The following is a 19,921-nucleotide window of genomic DNA, read 5'->3' as shown; positions in this document are numbered from 1 at the left end:
CAGCGACAGGAGGACCAGAAGTTCAAGGCCATCCTCTGCTACACAGTGAGTAGAGGGATGTATAGTGTTGTGGACTGTACCCAGGGCTTCAGGTTAAGCAAACACTTTGTCACTAGGCTACATCTCCAACCCCTTTTGCATTTTTAAGTTTGACACAAGATCTGGCTAAGTTAGACACAAACTCACACTACAGCAAAGGCCAGGCTTGAACTCAGAACCTCAGCCCCTAGGTAGCTGGGATCATAGCCTTCAGGCACAGGATTGGCTTCATCATTCAAGTGAAGCCCACAACCAGACCCCTAGCTGCTTTAGGCATAATCGGGCCAGTCAAATCCTTCCTGTGGAATTCACTCATTGTGGAATGTTGACTTCTGCCTAACCACTGTCTGGATGACAGGTCTAAGAGTCTGCTTTATTAGCCTGATCTTTTTTTAAAAATTACATTCAAATATGAAAAGACAAGAAGAAACAAAGAACAAGTTAAACTGAATGTTTAATGCATTTGTAGGAATAGAAGTACAGCAGAATTAGAATTTATGTGATTGACATTGATGTTGATGTTACATTTTTCAAAGAAGCTTCCCCTAGTTCCTTCTTTTCCAGTTAACCTGGAGCAATAACTGTTCCTAAGTATCAGCTCTCCATTGTGCTGGACAGTAATTACATCTTTCATACTTCATTCCATCAACTGTACTGTTTTACAGTAAGACTCATCCCACTCAAGTCACAAGAGCCCACAGGAAGCAAAAACAGAAGCCAAATTCATGCGAAACAATGCAAAAGCCCAAGGACTTCAAGTTCTGAGTGTCTGCTCACACAAACCTTCTATTTATTCATATTAGTAAAATGGAATAACAGAAATAAAAGCTACCTTAATGAAAAAGAAACTCAGGGGGAGGTCATTAAATATAACTACTTACACTTTTAATATAAATATCATGTACTTCCTGATCAGTATCAGATAGCTAGCTAAACTGTTTATCTAGAATCCTGGTCTCAGAGAAAAAAGGCAAGAGACAAAGAAGGTGCTTCATATTATCGGGTCCATTTGAAACCAGCCAAGGGCTTTCAGGAAAACCGCACTAGTCTTTCTTTTTATCAGAGACCTCTATTGGTTCTTTTGTGGGTAATCCAATGGCATCTGCACCCTAAAATGAAAAAAAAAAAAAAAATCAAGAATTATTATAACAAAAAGGCACTGATTTTAAGAGACAGACAACAAACTTCAGATGAAATGATTTTGCTTCCAGAATTATGTGGTTAATTAAATTAACACAACTGAACAGAGTCAATGCAATAGGCACCAATGTTGAAAACTGGAGTGGTCTGAACATTCACTTTCAAAACAGCCTTCACACTGGGCCTGGGGATGGAGCTCATGGTAGAGGGCTGACCTGGTGGGCTCCTGATTCTGGGTTCAATCCCCATTTCAGGTGGGGGAAAGTAAGATCCTCAACCAAAGCCATAAAGCCAAAGGACAAACACATTAATCAGAAGCCTGGTTTAAAATCTTCTGGTTACAAAATTACTGAAATTGAGACAAACACATTAAAGCTATCAATTCTTTTTTGTTTGTTTGTTTTTCTTTTACTCAACATTTATTTGTTTGTTTATTTTATTTATTTATTTATTTATTTTTTTAAGCTACCAATTCTAAAAGCTCACTCTTCCAAAGCCAAGGGCTTCCGGTTACCCGTACCACCCTCTCTCCTGCCCGCCTCAGGCATTTGGAGGGTCTTACCTTGCAGTCTACTTTGCCTGTATTTTTAGCACTGGATTCTTGTATAGCTTTTTTAGGCCATAGACGGCTGACCACCGGGGAAACCAGAGGGTATAAGTATGGCTCCAGGAACTTTTTGAAGATCCAGAGCAGCACTGGAATGACGATACAGGGAATGCACACCATTGTCCCAGGCGTGAGTTCCTAAACTGCTGGCAGAAACAGGGGAAAATAGCTTATCACAGATTACCGATAGAAAGATTTTATGGAAAGTACTATTTCTACAGGGGGTAGAGGGTATGTATAAAAATATTTGCTCAAAGCAAAGGTTTCTAAACCAAAATGCTGCTATCTGCAAGGTAAAGGAACAGGTAACATGAACAGTGAGATGCCGGCTGCCAATTCTTTCCCATCACTGTTACTGTCTACGAGTTGGAGGCCAACCCAGGGAGTTGTTCCAGTTCCAGGACAGTCAGGGTTACAGAGTGAGAAGGTATTTGTTTTTAGTGTTTTGGGGTTTTTTTCCCCTAGAGGAAAAAATATTATTTATACTTAAATATAGGGTGCACTTAGTGTGGATTATATAAGGAACTGATAATTAACAATAAGTCAATGGGCCAGGTTGTGGTGGTGACACACGCCTTTAATCCCAGCACTCAGGAGGCAGAGGCAGGTGAATCTCTGTGAGTTTGAGGTCAGCCTGGTTCCAGGACAGCCAGGGCTACACAGAGAAACCCTGTCTCCAAAAAACAAAAAGCCCAAACAATAAGCCAATGGAACAGTACTAAAGACAAATCCTATAATATGAAACTCAAACTCTAGGCTTCCAAGTCAGCCTTTTCCAAGTCTCCCTTTATATGTGGGGGGGGGGGGGTGGGGGACAGCGTAGGTGAAGAGTGGGGGCCACTGCTGGGAATGGAACCCAGGACCTTGTGTATGACAGAAAGAACTCTGCCATCAACTTACAAACCTAGACCTGCTTTTCTATTTTTGAGAGTTGTCCAGGCTGTCCTGGAACTGGAACTCTTCTTGCCCAAGCCTCCCAAGTGCTAAATTACAGGTGCCACTAGGTAGATCAACTTTTAATTTATTTTGTTGTTTTAAGATTTACTTATCTATTTTATGTGTGTTGGTGTTTTGCTTGCATGCATGTCTGTGCATCGTGAGTATGCAGTGCCTGTGGGGTCCAGAAGTGAGCCACCATATGGGAGCCGGTATATGAACCTGGGTCTCTGGAAGAACAGCCCCTGCTCTTAACATTGAGTTTCCTGTATTCCTTTTTAAGGATATAACTGAAGGTGTGTTGGGTAATAAGTAACATTTTATTCAGTATTGTGCTGGATAGTTTTTTGTTTGTTTGTTTGGTTGGTTTTTCGAGACAGGGTTTCTCTGTGTAGTTTTGGTGCCTGTCCTGGATCTCACTCTGTAAACCAGGCTGGCATCGAACTCACAGAGATCCACCTGGCTCTGCCTCCTGAGTGCTGGGATTAAAGGCATGCGCCACCACCACCCAGCCATGATGGATAGTTTTATGTCAACTTGACACAAACTAAGTCATCTAAAAGGAGAAACTTCAATGAAGAAAATGCCTCCAGTCAAGCATAGTGACCCATGCCTTTAATCCCAGCACTTGGGGAGGTACAGGCAGATGGATCTTTGTGAGTTCAAGGCTAGCCTGGTCTATATATCTATATAGTGAGTTCCAGGATAGCCAACACTATGTAGAGAGACCCTGTCTCAAAAAAAGAAAAATAGAAATGAAAAAAAAAAAAAGTCTCCATAAGATCAGGCTGTAGGCAAGCCTGTAGAGCATTTTCTTAATTAGTGATTGACAAGGCAGGGCCAAGCTCATTGTGGGTGGTACCATCTGTGGGCTGGTGGTCCTGGGTTCTGAAAGCAAGTCAGATGAGCAAGCCCTGGAAAGCAAACTAGTAAGCAGCACCCCTCCATGGCCTCCGAATCAGCTTCTGCCTCCAGGTTTCTGCCCTGTTTGAGATCCTGTCCTGACTTCCTTTGATGATGAACAGTGATGTGGAGGTGTAAATCGAATAAATCCTTTTCTCCCCAAGTTGCTTTGGTTATGGTATTTCATCACAGCAATAGTAATCCTAAGATAAGTATTATCAGGTAAGTAAATTGTCCATTTCTAAAAGTTAGTACTTCTAATATTCTTTTTCTTTTTTAGACAGAATCTCTCACCACATAGCCCTGGCTGGCTGGAACTCTATGTGGACCAGACCTGCCTCTGCCTCTCCAGTTCAGGGGTTAAACAGAGCCAGCCCTTTTTAGAGTTCTTGATAACTAAAAATCATATTGACAAATCTGATTCTGAAAATCAATTATGTCTTAAAAGAGACAATACTTTTCTATTAAATCAAAAGATCTCTTAAATTCACAAAATAAATCAACCTCTTAGGAGTAGGATTTCAAGATAGAGAATTATTCTATTTCATTTCTGTTACTGTGACAAGTACCCAACAAAAAGCAACTTCAGAAAGAGAGGGTTTCATCTCACTGCAGTTCCAGGTGAGTCCGTTACTGTGGGAAAGCTGAGGGAGAAACTGAAAACATCACATCTATAATCAAGAGCTGCGAGAAAAACTACAAGGATCTCAGCTAGCTTTCTCCTCCTACAATGTTCAGGACTTCCTGCCTAAGGAATTGTGATGGCCACAATGGGCTAGGTCTTCCATATCCTTTAACAATCAAAATAATCACTTTCAGACATGTTCAGAGGCCAAATGATCTGGATCATTATTCATTAAAACTCTCTTCCCAGGTAATTCTAAGTTGTTTCAAGTTAATAATTAAAACTAAGCATCACTACAGCCTTAAAAAGGAGTTTCAGAACCATACTCAAGGATGCTAAATTTTCTAATTTTCAGAATACTATGTATTGATTGTTAAATGGATCAGCATCAGAAGTACACTTCAAACTACTCACAATACAGGGACACAGTGTTATGATTCTTTTGAATGCAATTCTGAAATGAATTACAAGCAAAAACTGTGAGCAAGTACAAATTTACACCAAGGAATGACCAGCTATTTTATAAAGGACTCAATCAATTCTAGTCAAAATAATTTAAGAATTTACCAAAGTAATCTCTAAAAATTTTAAGAGCACACTCTTTGATATAAATAAAATAAAATAAAATAAAAAACTGCCTGGTGGTGGTGGCACAAGCCTTTAATTCCAGCACTCGGGGAGGCAGAGCCAGGCGGATCTCTGTGAGTTCGAGGCCAGTCTGGTCTACAGAGCGAGACCCAGGACAGGTACCAAAACAACACAGAGAAACCCTGTCTCGAAAAAACCAAAAAATAAATAATAAAATAAAAAAATCAGTCAATTAAGCTGGGGGTGTATTAAGCTTAGTGATAGGACGCTTGCCTAGCTCCTGCTAGACCTGTGGTTCTCAAGCAATGGGTCAAGTCTACCCCTACCCCACCCCCCACTCAGGGTCAACCAGCCCCATCACAGGTGTTGCCCATCAGATATTTACATTATGATTCCTAACAGTAGCAAAATTACAGTTACGAAGTAGCAATAAAATAATTTTGTGGTTAGGGTCACAACATGAGGAACTGCATTAAGAAGATTAAGAACCACTTGCTAGATCCTCTGTTCACTTAGCACTTACAAAAACAGTCAATTAGCAGAGATTCTTTTTCCGCATTTTTTTTTTTTTTTTCAGGAATCTTACTTTGGTCGCAGATGTTTAGAATCTGAGCTGGAGATGGCTCTAGGTCTTGCAGCCTTCTAAAGGTTTCCCCAGCACACACTTTACAGACTGCACGGGGAGGCTGCCTTGGTCTGAGACCTGCATCACTTTCTACAAGGTGCTTCTTGGAAAAAAATTACTGAACCAGACTGTGCCTTAATTCCCTCACGAGAAAAATGAAGACGACAATAGCACCCAGCTGACAAGAACTCGGTGTGCACTGGACAGTGTGACTGTAGTATAAAATAGAAATGTCACAAAACAAAATAAACCAGGCTTGTGATCTCAACTATTAGGGAGGCTCATGAAAAGAGCCGCATACCTTGGCCTGGGCTACACATCGAATTCAAGGCTTGCATCAATAATTTAGGAAGATTCTATCTCCAAATGAAAAAAACAAAAAAGGTTAGAGTTGGTGGTGGTGGTGGTGGGGAACAGGGCTGGGGATGTAGACTGGAAGAGCACTCACCAGAGTGGGAACCTGTGCACAACCAGAATTCCCAGCCAGGAATGGGTAGGTCATGCCTTTAATCCCAGCCCTTGGGAGGGGAAAAGGGGGATATATGTGTGAGTTTTAGGTCAGCAGGACTACATAGTGAGATCGTGTCTTAAAACAAAACAAAATATCACTTTTTACCTTTTTCCCAAATTTAAAAAAAAAAAAAAAAAAAAACCCTGATAATTTTACAACTCTTCTTCAGGCCCCTGTCCTCCCCATCCATCTTTTTCATTCGTATTTTTTGAGTTCTACCTGTAGTTGGTGGTTTAAAAATTCCTACACATTATGCTCTAAATAAAACCCCAAGAACGTGCCAATAACTACATCGTATTATTTACTTATCAGACAAGGTCTCACCATGTAGCCTTGTCTGGCCTTGAACTTAAGAGATCCACTGAAAGGTGTGCACCACCGCTCCCGACTTCCATATTATGGTTTTTATAAAAACTTTTTGGATCTCTTAAGTAGAAAGCTAACAGTGAGTGAAAACTAATCGTGTTGTCTCTTAATCCCAGTAACTTCTTTTGGATAGGTGTTTTATTTCATACTGTAGAAAGTGCAGTGGTAATGTCTAGAAGATGGCAAGGTAGACTACTATTTTAACTACTCTCCAAGCTGCCAAAGAGAGCAAAATGGAATCTTCCACTCAACTTGGTCTAGGAGGACAATGGAAGTGAGAGGAAAGGGCTAGGGATCCCGAGAACAGCCTAAGGAGAGCTGTGAAGTCATCTCCCTTGAAGGAACCGCGAGGAACAGGGGAAATCAAAGACGGGGCCAGCGGCGCAGAGAGAAGGGGCACTCACCGTGCGGGTCCAAGGATGACGACCAAACCGCCGCCACGGAAGGGAGGGAGGAAGACACCGGGGTCGATGGACGAAGGCCGGTGCCGAGACCCGTGGCGAGGGCAGGCTGCCGGCGCACCGCACAGCACCGTCCGGGACGCCGAGCTGCCGGACAGCGACGCTGACAGAGACCCGATGCGCGAGCTCCAATCCCACCAAAACCTCACTCACCGCCGAGACGCCCAGAGCAATGTCCGCACTTCCGGGAGGCTAGGCAGCTACCAGCCAATGATATGTCGAGGAGCTGACAAAGGCGGATGCGTCAGACAGGGGACGCGCAGAACGTAACAGTGACGTGCACAGATCCCCGCGCCTCCCGTGTAGGGAAGGGTGGCGCTGTGCGCAGAGCCTAGTTTCCCAGGCACCTGACAGGCTTCTGATCCAGGGGGAAATCCTGCTGGGCTGCAGGGGGCTCAGCAGCCACAGCCAAGGCCCTGGCACGATTGTTCTCAGGCTCAGACTTGCTAAACTGGTGTACCTTTTTGTTTCCACACATGAAACACTCAAGACTGGTCTTGAAATCAAGACTCTTACATCCCCCCAGAAGATGGGATTCTGAGCACCCCAGCGCCCGGGAGATTTACACACCTTTAATGGAGGAGGTAAATGTAGAGCTAAAAACTAGTTGAATTGGTTCTACCACTCAACCCCTGAGCTGCAGACCACTTTACACTCTCAGCATAGTCCGTTGAAAAGGTTGTGGATTTGGAACCCTTACATGAAGTCTCAGCCAGGCGATGGTGGCACACTTCTTAAATTACAGCACCAGGGCAGGAGGATCTGTGAGGAAACCCTGTCTCAACAATGTCAGACACAGTAACTGAATTTATCTTAACACTTGGGGATCTACCCAAGAGAAATTAAACTATTCCTACAGAGCCTTGCAGATGAAATGTTCGCAGGAAGCAACAATAAAGGACATTTATTGTTGCAGTAAAACATGCTTCATGTCATAACAGAAAGAAAAAGATCACATTTATATGCTGCGTCACATGGTATTCATAAATAATTAGGCAAGTTTCTTCTACCACCATGTGGGAGTATCTCAACTCAGGCAGCTTCACCTGAGCTATCCCTCCAGGCAAGTTCTTCAACAAGATACCCTGGAAAATGCTGGACAGTGGCAAGGGGATCTGTACTAACTAGATCTAAATGAACAGTTCCAACAGGCAAATGTACACAGAAGATATCTTAGGGGAGCAGTACTTCACTTCCAAGTTTCTCAAGAGGATGTAGGACCTCAAAGTTTCTATTCCTAAGTCTTACTTAAGTCAAGCCCTAGCTACTTGGGAGGCCAAAACAGGTTAACTTAAACTCCCTGCAATGCCAGTTTATAACTTTAGATTTAAAAAAAAAAAAAATATGTATTGTGTCTGTCTGGAGACCAGAAGAGGGCACCAGATCTCATTACAGATGGTTGTGAGCCACCATGAGGTTGCTGGGAATTGAACTCAGGACCTCAGGAAGAGCAGGCAGTGTTCTTAACTGCTGAGCCATCTCTCTAGCCCAACTTTAGAATTCTAGTCTTCCATGTGTATATATTGTTTGGGTATCTGAGGAGGCAAGAAGGTATCAGAGGCTCTGGAGCTTGAGTAAGGGGTTATCTTGGTCCTTTGCAGTCTTAACCGCTGACCCTTCTCTCTAGCCTTAAAAAAATTTGGGCTTTTAAGTGTATGTATGTACACCTGTTTGGGCTGCCCAGAGGCCAAGAAATGGCACTAAAACAGTTTATCTCCAAGTCCCTGATGATAGTCATTTTTCCATGTCTTAGTTGTTTTCCAAGTCTGTTTCACTGCTTGATCATTTTAATAAACCTTTCCAGCGTGATAAACATCCCTCCCACCAAGGTGCATTGACAGGCAATCTGAGACAATGCTTAGACAGATGACCAGAAGACCTTTACTTTTATCTGCATTTATTTTATGCAGAATTTATTCCCGTGCCATAAGTTTTTGTTTCTTCAGTTTCTTCTGGGATATCTGAAAAGGCAAAGAAAGGGATCATTTAATTTTCTAGAACAAACACATGTTAATTCTTGGAAGGACTCATATTCACACCTAAGGAAAGGCAGGAAGAGTCCACTTGGCAAACAGTATAGAGCAAGTGGTTCTCAGACTGTGACCCCTTTAAACCCATCATAATAAAAAAGCACAATTTTATGTTGGGGGCACCACAACATGAACTGTATTAAAGGGTCAGACCGTTAAGAAGGTTGAGAACCATTGCCAGCTAATCAAAAAGAAATGGCAACATGTAAGTGCCAAAAGTCAAATTACTCAGTTGTAAGGGAGGTGTTCCAGTGCAAAGACTAATCTCAGTGCCACACTGAGTCACATTAAAGTGGGCGAAGGGCTGGTCAGTATAGGTTCTTTCCATGGTTATTATAAAGGTGTCTGTGTCCTAAGAGTCATCCCAGCACCCAATTATCTTTCTAGTAGGATACACCAGCAACTAAGAAACTCACCTTCTTCTTCTGCGCAACCTCCTCTTCTGGCTTTGGAACAATTTGTTCCTTCTCAGTGAGGATCATCTCGATGTGGCAGGGGGAGCTCATGTATGGGTTAATCCGGCCATGAGCTCTGTAAGTCCGTCGGCGCATCTTAGGTGCTTTGTTCACCTGGATGTGTTCAATGACTAGAGAATCCACATCTAAACCCTGGAAACAGGGAGGAGAAAAATTAAACATCTATTTTGAGAGAAACATTTTTAACCTCTAACTTGTCTGACCTTAAATCATTTTGCTCCTCCTGTCTGACCTGCCTGAGTGCAGTGTCATACTTTGTGGTTTAGGTAGCTAATCCTATCTTAATGACATCACCTTGAAAGGCAGGCCTTTCTAAGGCACTAAGAAATTCAGCTACAATAAAACTCAGTGTATTAAATTCATGTTGCCTGTAAGCCTCAAGGTTGTTAGAGGAAAGAGATGGATACATTAGCTATTGCCCAGCCCCCTGTCCTCTTACAGTACTATTTTTATTTTAGAAGACATAACCTTACTGCAAAGAAAAAATCAAGTTTTCAAATACAAGAGTAATGGTTCTCCTACCCCTAGACATCCTAAACACCCAACACTCAACATTTCCCTTCACAACACTGTCAACAAACCACACTAAGGCTAGCACTATCCAAAAGGTGCATGGTGGCATAAAGTAAGACATGTTTCTTTTGGGGTGCCTTGGACTATGGTGCCAACACCCTGATTGGCACTCATCCAGGCCACGGAAGATGTTCCTTTTGCAGAACTGGGGACAGAGGAGACCATTAGGACACGGCATGCCATCCATCTCTAGGCACAATTCTATTACACTGGCGGCACAAGACCAAAGTGGTGTTTTGGCTCTTTAAAAGACAGTTTCTCATTATGTAGACCAGGCTGACCTGAAACCCAAATAAAAAGGCATGCACACCCATTCCCAGTACATGACAATCGCCGAACAGGATACGTATCTGAGTAACTGTCTTAAGATACACACATGGACGGCAATGGCTCACGTACCTTCAGCTCAGCATTACTCTCTGCATTCTTAAGCATGTGCAGCAAAAATTCGGCACTCTTTTTAGGCCACCGGCCCTGTGTCCAGCCCCACTGTTTGGCCTGAAGAAAAAGAGGAAGCAGTTTGTCACTTTCCTTGATAAATTAGCGTTAGACCCAGTTAAGAACTTAACGTCCAGCATCAAGGTTGCTCAGAACATGTTTTATTTCACGGTTAATCCAAAGGTGTCCTAAGATTGTCATCATGGCAACCAGAGGGACAAAGGAGACTTTGGCCCCAGTGCCCCCCCCCCCCAACGGCCAACAGTAAGATCTCTCACCTGGGCGCACCTACCAACTCCACCGTTATACCGCCGGAAAGGCACACATTGCTTCTTTAAAGTGACATCTTTCAGGTATTTGGTGGCTTTTCGGATATGCATACCCTTGATGGCCTGGGCAGTTTCACGGGTGTTCTGATACAAGCCAGAAAGTTTGGGTTAAGTGTTGAAGTATTCTATTTTAAGAGTTGAGAGATGAAATCACAGTAAATTATCTAACCCCCCTTGTCCTATAATTATATACCCGTATCCCACAATATTTCCAAGTTCTACTCAAGCATTCACACACCAATAACCAACTCGTTAAAAAGGCAGCTGCTCAGAATGTGTTTCTTTTCACGGTAAATCCAAAGGTGTCCTAAGAAAGTCATCACCGCAGCTACCCTTTAGAGACACGCAGGAGGCAAATTAGAATTCTTTATCATGATCACGGCTTCCTTACCTTAAAGTGAACCCGAAGATTTGAACCTCTCGATTTGCATGCTACAAAAATGCAAAAGGAAAAATAAGTCCACCTTTGCTGCATTATGCACACTCCAAACACAAAAACCCAACCCCCCGAAACAAGATTCAGGTCAGTCGCTTACATTTCGTAGGGTTCTCTGGGTCCAGCGAGTATCGAACCATCTTCACGGGTCACCTGGGAGCACAACATTACCATCAGTCACCTCATCACCAAAAAGCTCGAGCACGTGCTAAATACCTACCAACAGCTGCTCAGAGAAGAGTCGTTTTCATGATCAATCCAAAGGTGTCCTAAGATATGACATCATCGCAGCCATCTTTTCCTAGCCAGTTTTTTTCCCTTAATGCCAGCCCTGCCTACCCACAGCTCGATTAATGAACGAGGGGCCCGAGGCCGTCCCTTGCGGAGCACGGCCGTTCTCACCCCCGCGCGGTGGCGGAATCCACGCACGATCACCTACGGACGCCTCCTCCTCCGCCCCGACCCCGCAGCCTCCCCGCCACGAGCCGCCCCAGGCACACCGCTGCGCCCCAGTGAATGACGCTCGCCCCCGGCGGCACTCACCGCCGGAGCCGAGCCGAGCGGAGCCGAGTGGGGCCGAGCGGAGCCTCGGGCGTCCCCGCTCTTGCCCGGGTCACCCCCGCGCCCGCCCCGCGCGCGTCTCCGCGGCCTGCAGAGGCCTGCGCGGGCCGGGGCTCCGGCTCGGACGCGCCGCCGAGCCCCTCCGCGCAGGGCGCGGCCGCCCGGGGCGAGGACCCATGGTCCTCGGAGCTCAGACCCCCGGGGCCCGCGACGCCAGCAGTCCCCGAAGACAGGGGGACGGCGATGGCGCAGGATTCGGGCCCGAGAGCCCGGCGCCGGGCAACGCTCACCTGAGGCCGCGAACAGGAAGAGGAAGTGCTAGGGCTACTGGGAGAATTCATGAGACCTCGACCTCTCGCGAGACTTCCGGCCGAAGGCCCGAGATCCGAGGGGAGGGAGGGCCGAGAAGAAAGGGAGTGTGGATGTTTTTGTAGAATGTCAGACAAGAAATGCAACTCTAGAGACGGTCTCAAATTTCCTTTTTTTTTTTTAATTCTAAAAATAAAATGTATGGCTTTTAAGTATCAGTGAATACAAACAGCCCTGAAGCATAAGACACAGATTACTAGAAATGAACGGGAAATTGAGCCGTCTTCGTTGTTAGTGAGGATCCCGGACCCCTGCCTTGGCTATTCTGCAGCCATGACAAGCTGTGGAAAAGACCCAGCAGGATGGCACAGCACGGTGTGCCCTTGAGCCCAGCTCTAGTTACAGGAAAACCTGCCAGATGCGCCCATCTAGTAGAAGAAGCCAATGAAAAGTTACAGCTAGCAGGCTCATGATAAGGAAAAAAATGTAGTAACCACAGCAACCCCTGAAAGAGATAATAGTTTTCTTGCAGCTGCAAGCTAACCAAGGACAGCACCCCCGGATGGAGTCTGTTCTTATGTAGTCTGTAGACCCCCAACCCCCCTTGCTTTACTCCCCATAAATACCCTGCCGCCTTGCTCCTTGGGGTCTCTCCTGAGAAAAGACTCCTTGCTTCTGAATCGGATTTGGTCTCTGGCTGGTCTTTGGGGGACTCTGAGTACAACAGTTAGATTTGATTTTGTCAACAAAATCAAAAAAAAAGAAAGTGGTTTATAATGAAAGTGGTTTATAAATGGACAGTTAGAAAGGCCCAAGCCAGGCTATGCCAGCCTTTAGTTCCAGCACTTGGTAGGTAGAGGCAGTGTGCCTCACCAAGTTTGAGGCCAGCCAAGGCTACATAGAGAGATCCTGTCTTTAAAAAGAAAGAAAGACAGAGAGAGAAAAGAAAGAAAGAAAGAAAGAAAGAAAGAAAGAAAGAAAGAAAGAAAGAAAGAAAGGAAGGAAGGAAGGAAGGAAGGAAGGAAGAAAGAAAGAAAGAAAGGAAGGAAGGAAGGAAGAAAGGAAGGAAGAAAGAAAGAAAGAAAGAAAAAGGAAGAAAGGAAGAAAGGAAGAAAGAGAAAGAAAGGAAGGAAGAAAGAAGAAAGAAAAAGAAAGAAGAAAAAGTAAATACATCAAAGTCCTAATTGGGTATGCCATGATGCTCATACCTGTAATCCCAGCATTTGCTAGGTAGAAGCTGTAGAATGGAGACCAGGGCCAGAGATGGCTCAGCACTTAATAGCATTTGTTGCTCTTCCATAGGACCAGAGTTCAGTTCCCAGCATCCATAAGGTAGCTCACATGTCTAACTCCAGTTCCAGGGAATTAGATGCCTTCTTCTGACCTCCGCAGGCACCAGGCACACCCCTGGTGCACACACACACTTGTGGGCAAAACACTCATATACACACACACAAAAAAATAAATCTAGAACAATTCTTTTTTTTTAATAAAATAAAAAGAGGCCAGGTGGCGGTGGCTCACGCCTTTGATCCCAGCACTCAGGAGGCAGAGCCAGGCGGATATCTGTGAGTTCGGGGCCAGCCTGGTCTACACAGAGAGTTCCAGGAAAGGCGCAAAGCTACACAGATAAACCCTGTCTAGAAAAACAAAAACAAAAAATAAATAAATAAATAAATAAATAAAAAAAGAAAAAGAAAGATGGTCCCCAGACTTCCTGATTGATACTGAGTGGTACAATATGCTGAACCAAGAGGAGAAATAGGAGTGATAAAAACAAATCTGAGCCGGGGCAGTGGTGGCACACCCCTTTAATCCCAGCACTTGGGAGGCAGAGCCAGGCAGATCTCCGTGAGTTCGAGGCCAGCCTGGTGTACAGAGTGAGATCCAGGACAGGCACCAAAACTACACAGAGAAACCCTGTCTTGAACCACCACCCCCCCCCCCCGCAAAAAAAAAAATACATTTTCTTATCCAGGTATGGTGGGTGACACATGCCTTTTAACCCTAGCACTGGGAAAGCAGAGGTAAGTGGAGCTTTGTGAGTTCAAGGCCAGCTGAGGCTATGTTGTGAGATTCTATCCAAAACAAAACGAAGTGTAAAAGTACATTTTCTATTTTTATCTTGTTAGTAGATGGCATCATGGGTTTTCCCTGTATGTGCCTGTTTTGTGTGTGAGAGATTCCCCCATGGGATGCTTGTGAATCACAGCAGGTGGCTGTCCGTACATTGTTCTCCAACAGTCCTCTGTACCTTCACTCAGCCTCACACAGATCCCTCCCTTCCTTGTTGGGAGGAAAAGGCCTTTAACACACCGATTCTCTCTACTCTATATATTTCTCTTTGGTCATCTATGCACAGTTTCAATGAAAGAGAAGTTTCTCTCCCCCAGACTCTCACTACTGCCTAGACTTGGGAATAGTTGTCGCAAATCATCATGGGTAGTTAATCAGGATAAGAAGCTCCCATGGGCCCTTCAAGCTGTTGGTCTATTCTCTCATATAGGTCAATACGGGCTTCCTTTGGAGGAGCTGTAGTAGACTATGAGCCAATGGAAGCAGCTTTGTGTGTGAAACCATGGGCAAAACCCAACCCCAGGCTGGCTAATATGGCAGAGCAGAGACACGCAATCTAAAGTCCTCAGCTGTAATACTGTGCTTGGCTACTGAGGCGTCATTCTAAATATAATAATCCTTTGGCTTTAACTTCACGAGCAAAGATGTGGTAACGACGGTCTGTGGCATGCTCACGGGTCATAGATGTTTGCAATGGTACATGGTCCTCAAACAGAGTCCCCAAGTGTGCTGGTTCGCATTCAGACAAGACCATCAAGGGGGTAAGTAGGTCTGATGGCTAATCCACACTGTCAGCTTGTCTAGGTTCAGACTTACCTAGGAAATACACCAGGTATGTCTGGGGCTTGTTTCAGGAGAGGTTTAACTGGGGCGGGGGGCAGCAGGCATTCTGAGCGCAGGCAGCACCATCCCATCGTGGTCTCGGGCTGAACTACTGTTAAAAAAAAAAGGAAAAGCAAGCTGACCTCTAGCATTTCTCTCTGATGTCTTACTGCAGACACAGTGAGGCCAGCTGCCTCCTGCTCCCACGGCCCAGCTAGAGCCACGCTTGCCACGCCTTCCCGGTCACGATGGACTGTAACCCTCACACTGTGAACCAAAAGCAGCTCTTCCTTCCCTTAAAGTTGTTTTTGTCAATGGGAAAAGTGATTAAGGCAGTAAGGGATCAGACTCCGCTCTAAGTCGCAGGGCCTCCAGCTCCAGACTGCTGGCCAGGGTGAGGCCTCCAGCACTAATTTCTCCGTCGAGGGAGTATTGCTTTTCTGGGTCCTGAACTCTTATTCTCAAATGCCTGAGACTTCCTTTACTGGACGTATAATGATTGTCTCCCACACTTCACATGCTAGGCAAGTGCAATACCACTGAACTACAACCTCCACACCCCCCATATTTTTGTGGTTGTTGTTCAGGTTGAGATCTTGCTCGGTAGCTCAGGAGGGCCTCAAGTTCCTGGTCTTGTGGTAGACGCCTTCCAAATGCTGGGATTATAGGTGTGCACTATCATTCTTGGCTTTCTGGATGTGTCTTGCTTTTTCGTGCTATCACTTACCTTTTAATTTGGTGGATTTCTGGTGAGTAATTTTGTCTTGAGTGCATTATTAATTAGGGTGTCTTCCTCGAATGATCATTCTGGAAGACAGTATATAGGTGACCCACCATTAGAGATGTGAGTATTGAAGCCTGAAGGTGGTGGTACCTACCTGATTCCCTAGTATTGTGTGATATTTTGAACAAATTCTAACAATAAAGTTTGGTTTGAGTCAGAGGGCAGAGCTAGCCACTAACTGATCAAAATTAACCATAGAGGTTTTGGAGGACCAAGGACAGATAGGAGACAAGAAATAGTAAGGCAGAGCTGAGAGAAGATCTCAGACCTTTTGGATGGAGGAACAGAAGAGATAGGAGGTCACTGGTGGCGTCTCCATTTCTCTGGTCATTCAGATTCTTACCCTAACATCTGACTCCCGATTTTTTTTTGCTTGTTTGTTTTGTTTTTCCAGACAGAGTTTCTCTGTGTCACTTTGTGCCTTTCCTGGAACTCACTCTGTAGACCAGGCTGGCCTTGAACTCACAAAGATCCACCTGCCTCTGCCTCCCAGGTGCTGGGATTAAAGGCGTGTGCCACCACCGCCCGGCTGATTTTTTTATTGATAAAGAATAATTAGATAAACACGTCATTGTATGTTGTTTCTTTCTTTTTGTTTCTCTGTTTCTCTTTCTTTTTTTAAGACAGAGTCTCACTGTGTAGCCTCGGCTGGTCTCCAATTCATAGGGATCCATCCATCTCAGTCCCCTGATTTCTGGGATTAAGAGTGTGTGCCACCATACCAAGCTTTGGTAGATCATTCTTTAAGGAGCAGACTACAAATAATTTAGGCCTTGTAGAACACAATAGTCTTGGTTGCAACTACTTGTTATGCCCAGATCACAGGGACCCCCAAAAGACCATCACGAAGACCAAATCTCATATGTAAAAGCAAAGAGCCTTTATTTCAAGCTCAGAGCTTGGTCTCTCTGTCCAATACAGTGGTGAGAGCAGATAGTCCTGAGCCTGGGCAGGGTGTTTTTTGTTTTTTGGTTTTTCAAGACAAGGTTTCTCTGTATAGCCAATCCTGGCTGTCTTGGAACTTGCTCTGTAGAACAGGCTGGCCTCAAACTCACAGAGATCAGCCTGTCTCTGCCTTAAACTTGAAAAAGTTTCAGATAACACTACTAATTTCTGCAAACATTAATATTTTACTTCATCTATCATTTTCTATATGTAATATGTATACATACAAATGTGTGTTTGTATAGTGGGCATGCCTGTAATACATGGGGCATGAGGGCAGAGGCAGGAAGATTGTTGGGAGTTTCAGACCAGCCTGACTTACAGTGAAATGCTGCCTCAAAAACCAAACCAAGCTAGAGAGACAGTTCAGGAGCTAAAACCCCTTCCTGCTTCTCCAGAGGAGCCAAGTTTGATTCCCAGCATTCACATCAGGTAGTTCACAATCAGCTGTAACTCCAGCTCCAGGGGATCCGATGCCCTCTTCCGGCATGTGAGGTCATGGCCACACACGTGCCAAACACTCACATAGAAACATACACATACACATAAGTAAAATAAAAATTTTCAAAAACCAAACGAAAGCAGAACAAAAAAGAGAAAGAAACCAGTAACTCCCCAAATAGATATGTGTAGGTGTATATAGACCTACTACGTGTCTATGTCCCAAAATATACATCTTAGCATAGTTTTTAATCACTTGAAATTAACTTCGAGATTTCATGTCTAAATAGTTTGGTGTGTATTTCCTCAGAGCAGATTCTCTTGCCTATATGGAGGAGGAGACTGGTCTCCTTGCTGTTTCGGAGAAACAAGGAACTCCACACTGTTTCTCTTGATGCCTTTGCCCTGTGTGGCTGCCACGGTCATGGCTAACTTCTGCAGAAGCTGAGGCCTCTGCTCCCTCCATGACACACCCCCAGCAGCTCTTCCCCAAGGCATCTTGCCATACTGTCCTCTCAGCGCGTCTCACTGAAATGTCTCAGTTAGTTGTTGTATTGTTAAACTTGTACTCTCTTTCCCCAAACTGTAAACTTTGTGAGAACACAGCCCTTTTCTCTTTCCCTGGAGCCTAGAATAATTCATTATTCCCAGCATGTTTCTAATAAGTATCAGTTGAATTAACAACATGCACAATGCTGTCCTTTCTGAGTCATATATGGTGATACTAAGAAAAGAAGAAAAGTCTTAAGAAAAAAGGAAAGATATGTGCAAGACAAAATCCTATGTACAAATCTCCTGATGTCCAGGGCTACCTCAGACCTGAGGAGAGTCTGTGGCCCTGTCTGCATCCCACTGTGATCACAGCTTCTGGTGGGCAGGTTCTCTTCCATGACCTGAGTTCTCACTGGGCTCTGGTGGCCCCATTTCCTCTGTCTAAAGGGAGGTAACCAGTCATCCTTGCTCCTTAGCTCCCCCAACTCTGCAAATGTCTCTACCAGGGATCGCTTCATTGGGATTTGTTCACAGAACCAGCAGGGCTAAATCCTGCTTCCGGTTGGGATTCTGAATGAGTGTTGTTCAGCCACCATGCCCTGGCCAGGGATGGCGGTTCAACTCCTGCAACTATGACCTCTGTGTGCGGTCACTTCCATTCTCCTTGTTGATATGAGGTCCATCTGTTTTCTTCTCTTTTCGTGTGTGCAAGATGTATGCATGTGTGTCCAAGTGCATGTGCAGGTGAGCATGCCTATGTGCAGCTATGGAGGTCAGAAGCTGCTATTGGAGTTTTCCTCTGTTGTACCCAGAGTCCCCCAAAGACCACCAAGAGACCGAATCTGCTGCAAAAGCAGAGTCTTTGTATTGTTACGAGTTAACTCGGGACTCTCCATCCATCTGATGCAGCAGCAGAGCAGGAGAGACCCTGAGTAGCAATGGGGCAGGGTTTTTAAAGCAAGGGGGCTTGGGGTCTACAGACTACATAGGAACAGACTCAGGATGGGTTTATGCAAGTTGCAATTGTGTTAGCAATTTTATTTGGCTAGAGTTAGTTGGAGGTTACAGTTAGCATTTTGGGGCAGGCCTGGACAAGTCCCAGGCTTTGTTCTTGAATTGCCATGGAGGCTGACTGGCCTCACACATTCACATTGACCCATGCATGTAGCTCTAAATTGGTGAGGGGTCCCAGACAGCAAACAATCGACTGAACCTTGAGCAGTCAGAGTACGTGCAGAAAGGGAGCTACTGCAAGGACTATGTCTTTTGTTCGTGGCCCTCCCAGAACCTGCTTGCTCAAGTCTCAAGAAACTGAAATTGAGGCCTGATTTCTGAGAGAAGACTGTCAGCCTGTTACAGCATCTACTTGGTCCTTTCACCTCTATCACCCTCTATCTTTTTATGTGATTATCTGATCTCTTTGAGATTTGTCGCTGTCTTAGGGTTTCTGTTGCTGCGACAAAGCACCATGACCAAAGAGCAAGTTGGGGTGAAAGGGTTTATTTGGCTTATGATTCAGCATTGCTGTTCATATTGAAGGAAGTCAGGACAGGAACTCAAACAGGGCAGGATCCCGGAGGCAGGAACCGATGCAGAGACCACAGAGGGGAGCTGCTTACTGGCTTGCTCACTTGACTTGCTCAGCCTACCTTTGCATAGAATCCTGGACCAGCAGCTCAGGGATGGTACCACCCACCTATGGTTGGGCCCTCCCACATTGATCACTAAATGAGAAAGTGCCTTTGCAGCTGGATCTCAAGCAGGCATTTCCTCAGCTGAGGCTCTTTCCTCTGATGACTCTATAGCTTGTGTTAAATTGACACACAAGCCAGGTGCACGTCTTTATTCCCAGCACTCGGGAGGCAGAGGCAGGCAGATCTTTGTGAGTTCAAGGCCAGTCTGGTCTGCAGAGTGAGATCCAGGAAAGGCGCAAAGCTACACAGAGAAACCCTGTCTAAAAAAAAAAAAAAAAAAGTTGACATACAAACCCTCCCTGAGTAGTAGGTCTTTTTCCTTTTCTTTTCTCTTTCTTTTTAAAGACAGTCTTACTGTGTAGCCTTGGCTGGCCTCCAAGTCATGCAAATCCACCCACCTCGGGCTCCTGATTGCTGAGATTAAAGGCAATACAAGGTCTCTCACTGAACCTGTGTTTTGGCTAGACTGGTTGTCCAGTGAGGCCTGTCTTAGTGTTCTGTTGCTGTGAAGAGTCACCATGACCGTGACAACTCTTATAAAATAAAGCATTTAACTGGGGCTTGTTTACAGTTTGGGAGATTTAGTCCATTATCCTCAGGGCAGGGAGCCTGGCAGCATGCAGACAGACATGGTCTCTGCGAGTTCTATATCCAGATCTGCAGGCAGCAGGAAGAGAGAGAGCCACGGGGCCTGGCTTGGGCTTCTGAAATCTC

At 44.9% G+C, this 19,921-nt stretch overlaps 2 protein-coding genes and 3 non-coding genes across 6 annotated transcripts; all 5 read right to left on the bottom strand.

Annotated features, from left to right (window-relative positions):
* Positions 1-474: 474 nt before the first annotated feature.
* Positions 475-6,961, bottom strand: C19H18orf32 (chromosome 19 C18orf32 homolog). Of its 2 annotated transcripts, none has more exons than XM_028871944.2 (3): positions 6,745-6,961; positions 1,742-1,932; positions 475-1,148 (listed from the first exon to the last, which is right to left on the bottom strand). In XM_028871944.2, the coding sequence occupies exons 2-3, from the start codon at positions 1,904-1,906 to the stop codon at positions 1,083-1,085; spliced, it is 231 nt and encodes a 76-aa protein (XP_028727777.1). In that variant the 5' UTR covers positions 1,907-1,932; positions 6,745-6,961; the 3' UTR covers positions 475-1,082. The 2 variants fall into 2 exon arrangements, with proteins under 2 accessions (XP_028727777.1, XP_028727776.1); XM_028871943.2 differs by having other exon boundaries at positions 1,742-1,929; positions 6,745-6,931.
* A 1,720-nt stretch (positions 6,962-8,681) lies between these two features.
* Rpl17 (ribosomal protein L17) lies at positions 8,682-11,996 on the bottom strand. Its single transcript, XM_028871942.2, has 7 exons — positions 11,935-11,996; positions 11,184-11,236; positions 11,039-11,079; positions 10,597-10,731; positions 10,280-10,378; positions 9,248-9,439; positions 8,682-8,762 (listed from the first exon to the last, which is right to left on the bottom strand). The coding sequence occupies exons 2-7, from the start codon at positions 11,221-11,223 to the stop codon at positions 8,715-8,717; spliced, it is 555 nt and encodes a 184-aa protein (XP_028727775.1). The 5' UTR covers positions 11,224-11,236; positions 11,935-11,996; the 3' UTR covers positions 8,682-8,714.
* LOC114694946 lies at positions 10,463-10,527 on the bottom strand. The gene has a single exon (XR_003734782.1). It is a non-coding gene; the product is annotated as a small nucleolar RNA SNORD58 (small nucleolar RNA).
* LOC114694945 lies at positions 10,911-10,975 on the bottom strand. The gene has a single exon (XR_003734781.1). It is a non-coding gene; the product is annotated as a small nucleolar RNA SNORD58 (small nucleolar RNA).
* On the bottom strand, positions 11,309-11,374 carry LOC114694940. The gene has a single exon (XR_003734778.1). It is a non-coding gene; the product is annotated as a small nucleolar RNA SNORD58 (small nucleolar RNA).
* Positions 11,997-19,921: the final 7,925 nt, after the last annotated feature.

The sequence above is a fragment of the Peromyscus leucopus genome, chromosome 19 (assembly GCF_004664715.2).
Source record: "Peromyscus leucopus breed LL Stock chromosome 19, UCI_PerLeu_2.1, whole genome shotgun sequence".
Lineage (NCBI taxonomy): Eukaryota > Metazoa > Chordata > Mammalia > Rodentia > Cricetidae > Peromyscus > Peromyscus leucopus.
The sequence above is the reverse complement of the archived record's forward strand: the minus strand, read 5'-3'. Positions and strand labels throughout refer to the sequence as shown.